General features: G+C 29.6%; 1 protein-coding gene across 9 annotated transcripts in view; it reads left to right on the top strand.

Moving 5' to 3' along the window:
• LOC107453633 (twitchin) overlaps positions 1-5,214 on the top strand; it is a 264,438-nt gene extending 259,224 nt beyond the window's left edge. For 4 of the 9 annotated variants that reach the window (XM_087158572.1, XM_087158570.1, XM_087158566.1 and 1 more), the window contains 5 exons: positions 52-174; positions 256-453; positions 1,714-1,827; positions 3,460-3,656; positions 4,742-5,214. In XM_087158572.1, the coding sequence (XP_087014698.1) occupies positions 52-174; positions 256-453; positions 1,714-1,827; positions 3,460-3,653 (629 nt within the window). In that variant the 3' untranslated portion in view covers positions 3,654-3,656; positions 4,742-5,214. The remainder of the gene's footprint in view (positions 1-51; positions 175-255; positions 454-1,713; positions 1,828-3,459; positions 3,657-4,741) is intronic. The other 5 variants (XM_087158571.1, XM_087158568.1, XM_087158567.1 and 2 more) reach the window with 2 other exon arrangements.
• Positions 5,215-5,734: the final 520 nt, after the last annotated feature.

The raw sequence follows: 5,734 nt of genomic DNA, 5'->3' as shown, positions 1-5,734 counted from the left end.
GATAATGGGCCATATAAAAACTATCAACTAAAAAAACTTTCCTAATTATAGCAGCCAAAGAAAATAAGAAGAAAAAGAAGGAAGGCGGAAGTAAACCTCCGAGAATCACAAGTCATCTGGTCAGTCAAGTCGCAAAAGACGGTGACCCAATGACCCTCTCTTGCACTGTAAAATGTAAGTGTCTCTCTTCAAGTTATACCCCCCAACACTGCATTGTTTTTTGTTCCTTTTACTGACTCTCCATTCCATTTTCAGGTCCGTCAGACTTCGAAGTTGTGTGGTTGCATAACGAGAAGGAGATAAAGAACAGTAAAGACTTTCAATACCAGAATGTGGGTGAAATGTATAAATTAGTAATTCCAGAACTTTTTCCCGAAGACAGTGGAATCTACACTTGTGAAGTTTTTAATGACGGAGGGGAAGCATTCAGCAGTTGCACTCTATCCATTATAGGTAAAACATTTTTGTTCTTAGCCGAAAAATTCCCTAAAACATTCGAGTCAGTAGTTTCGATACAGCGACGCTGAAACGACAGAAAACATTGCTGCGACGTGAGGGCAAAAATTGCCATCATTAAAAGGTACTCTACAAAACTTTGATGCTAATGGTAACAAAACTTTATTATTATGACACTAATGCATCCACATACATAAATGTACCTTTTGACCCCTCAAAAATAAGAAATATTTCTTTAAAATGTATCTGCCACATTTTAGATTTTCAAATTCATGACTTTACTATTACTATTACCAAGTTACTATTTTCTCCGACAAAAACACAACAATAAATTTAAAAAAACATTATAATAACATTCATTGAAATGATAGGTAAAACCAAAACTGTTATACTCTGCATCTTCATATTTGCTTAACATTTTAAATTTAGAAAAAAAACAGAGTAAAGAAAGAGTTGAAGAAATGAAATAGCTGAAAAAATACGAAAGCAAATAATTTTTTTCTGCAGAATTATATTCTAAAGATACTTTTCTTGTTCATCCGAAAGGAAAATAATACTCCTGATTTTTCTGTTCTCATTTCAGAATTTAAAAAAATTCTCCAATGATTGGCTTGCTTCAGCTAAAATTTTAAATTGATAAAATAAAAAAATATAATAAGAATTCTGAAATCACAGAAGTTTAAAAGATAATTCGCTACAGAAATGATGTTTTTCTTTCATTTTTAGAAAGAACATCATAACTTTTAAAGAACATGATAAAAACATTTTATATTTTAATAAAATATGACTGTGAGTGGGGATTTTATTAAAAATTCAGATATTCCGAACACCATGAAATGGGGGGGGGGGTGTTTTTAAATTGTTTAAAAATTTGATTTTTCAGCGACCTAAATCCATGATTTTCTTTAACAAAAATAGTTAAAATCATGACAAATTTTGTTCAATACCGAAATTCATGACTTTCCAGGTGAGCAGATACCCTGAATATAATGTGGATTAAAAAATATCATATCTTTAATACTAAAAGTCATCGATTCATTCAAAATTGGTAAAAGTTTCAAGACTTTATACTTCTCTACTTTTTTCTATTATAAAAAAAATATCTAAACGAAAATTAAATATTTCGTTGCAAAACTTGTCTCTCTTTTTATTTCTATTAAACGAAATGTCTAAACAAAATATTTAAAAAAAAACCCTTTATGTTTCTTCATTAGTTTTAAAAATGTGTCAATTTGAATGAATCTATTTATTTTTTAGTTCCTAATGAAGCCGTCAAAGGACCGTGTTTCACTAAATTTCCAGAATCCCAAACTGTACACGAAAATCAACCGGTGACCTTCACTGCTGAGGTCGAAAAAGACGCTGACAAAGGTATCATCATTCATTATTCGCACAAATTATAGCATTTCTTTCTTTCTTTCTTTTTTTTTTCATATAAAATCAAATTTTACTTCTTTCCTTCCTTCTTTCAATTTTTTCAAAACTTGTTGCTTTCGTTAGTTTCTCTTTTAAAGCACATTAAATGCTAGATAATTTAAAATTGAAACCTTGCTTTGCGAAGGAATGTCTTTAGAAGAACTATTCATTGCGAAAATTAATATCTGCAGTTATCGATTTCGTTGCAAAAGACCTCATATATCGGATGTGATGCTTAATTATTAAAGTTTTTTGGTAGAATTATAACCACCTTATACTATCTATTGTAATTATTTCAAAAGGTTAGTCAACTGGGGGGCATTTTCTGAAGCAGATTCGCGCTCTCTCTCTCTCTCTCTCTCTCTATATATATATATATATATATATATATATATATATATATATATATATATATATATATATATATATATATATATATATACAGGGCCGTTTTATCCACTAGGCACTGTAGGCAACTGCCTAGGGGCCCCGCCACGTTCAGGGGCCCTGTGCTACAGAGAAAAAAATTGACAATGTTTCTTAAACAGTAAAAATTTAATTCGAAATTTCCATGACGATTGTCTTGCTCTGTACATTACATCGACGCTATTTTCGTACATTTCTGAACGCATTCCAAATTAGATATTAATATTATGGTAGTTAGTTCATATATAACGCAGTAATATAATCGCAAGCAATTTTATCGCGGTAATTTTAACGCCGACTAATCAGATGACTATACAGCAAGAGCAGCTTTTTTAACACAACACACTTGAAAAACGCGCAAAATTCTACGTTGTGAATGCACACTTACTGTTCTGGTACCTACCATAGGTATGTATATTCTATGGCCAAGCTACCAAAGAGTATGTAAAAATAAGGTTGGCAGTACTGGTTCGTTCGTCGCAGGACTGGGGAATTCCCCGATCCGCTAAATACATACGTTGTATTGTGTCATAGACAACATTTTTGAAACATTTTTAATGTAATCGTTGAATTTTCACTTCGTGCAATTGAATTTTCACTTCGGCTGAACGTTTCCTTAAATTTCTTCTCATACAGAACCACAAAGGGGAAGAACTAGCCACTGAGAATTGAAATTAATTAAAAACTGTCTTCGTTCAACTATGTCTCAAAACCGTTTAAATTCATTGACCTTAATGGCAATTGAAAATGATGTATTGGTAAAGGTCAACTTTTACAAAATCGTTAATGTGTTGAACGATTTTGTAACAAAAAAAGTTAGAAGAGTTAATATTTAAGCTTATTGTATGATTTTTTTAAATGCATATATTAATTACTTATATTCTTTTCGTTTGATTCAATATTTTTATTGAATAATGTGATAATATACTATATATAATATACTGTGATATATAATAATTAGGAAGTTAGAAGACGGTAGGGGAGGGGGCCCGAGACGAGCATTGCCTAGGGGCCGCGACATGCATAAGCCGGCCCTGTATACATAGTTCAGTTTGTGTATTACCTATTCCCAGTTTCAACACAAAAAGATGCAGAAATTTGATATAAAAATATATTATGTAAAATAATAATCTCATAAGATTTATTAAACAAATGTTTTAGTGTCTTGGACAAAAGATGGCAAAGTATTGGAGGATAGCAATAATTTCAAACTGAGCCAATCAGCTAAAGTGTACTCCCTCTCCATAAAGAAGTGTGCGTTAACTGATGTCGGTCAGTACAGTGTTAAGGCTGTTAGTTCAGCACTGGGTGAAAGCATAGCGACCTTCTCTCTTAATGTTATCACAGATAATTAATTGGTAAGTATCTCAATTAAAATATACTTTATATTTAAGGGAGGTCTTTCTTAATAAGACATTCTCTTTTGCAAGGAGAAAGAGAATGTTTTGTCATAACTGTTGCCTTTCTAAATCAATGTTTATTTCTCCACTAAATATTCTACGTTGTTTAGATTCAATTTTTGAATGAAAAGTTTTAAAGGCTTTTAAATTTTTTTTTTAAATATTATATAATTTACTTATTAAATTTTTATTGCAACTATAAATATTTTTTTTTTGAGTTTTATTTAAGTAATTATGAAATAATGTTCACAAATTAAAAAAAAAAAGAAATGAAATTAAATCGTATGTAATCGCAAAATTCGTCATGCTTTAAAAATATTATTTATATTTTAACTTTCAAATATTGACTCTCAATGTTTAAATTTTTAGAATTTAAAATAAGCTACCCATAATAAAAGACACAAGAAACATTCTTTATTGATTCCGATAAAATGAATTCACTGTTTGTTCCACAGATGCGAATTTTTAAATGATCGATTTGAAAAAGATTTTATTTTAATTAATAAAAATAGTAGTAAAACTTTCAAATTTAAGGTCCGTCATTTCAATAATGCAGCTTTGGGGAGATAGTTCATAAACAATCATTTTGAGATCATCCTTTTATTTGTTACTTTCTGCAAATGTAGTAAAAAAAACGGATGTTTTTTAGTTTCGAAATTGTCTCTTTCCGTAAATTTTATTAATGATCAATTATAAATGATTTTTATAAAATTGTTAAGCGGCCCATTCAAAGAGAATAACCTTTCTTTGTATTACAAATTTTAATCAAATCTTGGAATGTTATTTTTTGAATGCAACTCAATTATTGGATCTATAATGAGTGGGTGGTCCATTCATAAAATTGTTGAAGAGAGTAGCAAATGATGCTGTTTATTGCCTTTGTTTAAAAGTAGTTTGATATTTGTATCCAAACAGTAGCCTTCGTAAAATGACGGTCTAGACTTTTTTCTCATCTATGCTTATGAAAAAACTCTTTTGTTTCCATATTATTAAAAAAGAAAACAACAGACACTGTATTTAAGATATTTGCTTCTTTTTTCTAGATTCCTAAATGGATGTTGGTATAGAAAATAAGGAATCATCGTTTCAGTAAATTTCACAATTCCAATGAAGTGTGTGCTCTTTTGTGACATTCATTTAAATATCATGGATCACCTATTTACAAGCATTATGTTTTAACTCCCCCCATTCATTCATTAAAATATCTTTTTTTATTAAAAGATATTTGTGTTTTCAAATCGGAACTCTTTACTCTTGTGAATGCATTTGACTCCTTTATGATTCTGTATTGTATTTTATTACAAGCAAATGCAACTCTGTGAATAAAGTCAATGATGAAGTCTCAATTGTGATTTTTAATGACCAGACACAGAAGAATAGAATAGAATTCTCAGCAATTGTGTAGAACAACTTTTTTTGTAAAGTGTTTAATTCAAACCTTATGTAGATTCATAATGAATGTTGTTTGATTTGGAAGAACTCAATCAAGAATAAATAATATTTTTGCATTTCAGAACTCTTGAGTTACTTAAGGTACTTTAAAATCATGTTTTGTTGTTAAAAGCAAACTGAGATTATTTTTGTGTATAAAATGAAAAACCATTTCTAGTTGAAATAATGACCGCACCTTTACTAGTCATGCAATAGTTTTTATGTTTAGTGAAGTTACAGGGAAGACACAAATTATCAGTGCAATTGTTTTTTTTTCATTCCATATACTAATTGATAAGTAAGAATTTCACAATACATTGATTAATTACTGAAAATATTGATATTTAACAATCTATTGCAGTATTTTTCAAATTCAACTTGCTTACGTTAGTTTTACAATGTATTTGTTACCCAAATAAAATTTATCAGCGTGGCCATCCACCTGGAAAACCTTGAATTATCAGGGAATTTTTTTATACTGGAAAAAACCTAGAAAAGTCGGGGAAATTTGGATAAAAATCAAGGAATTTCAAAGAAAAGCTGGAATTTTTCTCTTAATTTAAATTACTTTACCACCCGTTATATCCACTTTTATTTAGAAGTAA

Source organism: Parasteatoda tepidariorum, chromosome 3, assembly GCF_982258835.1.
Source record: "Parasteatoda tepidariorum strain Cologne lab strain chromosome 3, Ptep-v5.0, whole genome shotgun sequence".
Taxonomy (NCBI): Eukaryota; Metazoa; Arthropoda; class Arachnida; order Araneae; family Theridiidae; genus Parasteatoda; species Parasteatoda tepidariorum.
This window is presented reverse-complemented; position numbering and strand designations above follow the sequence as displayed.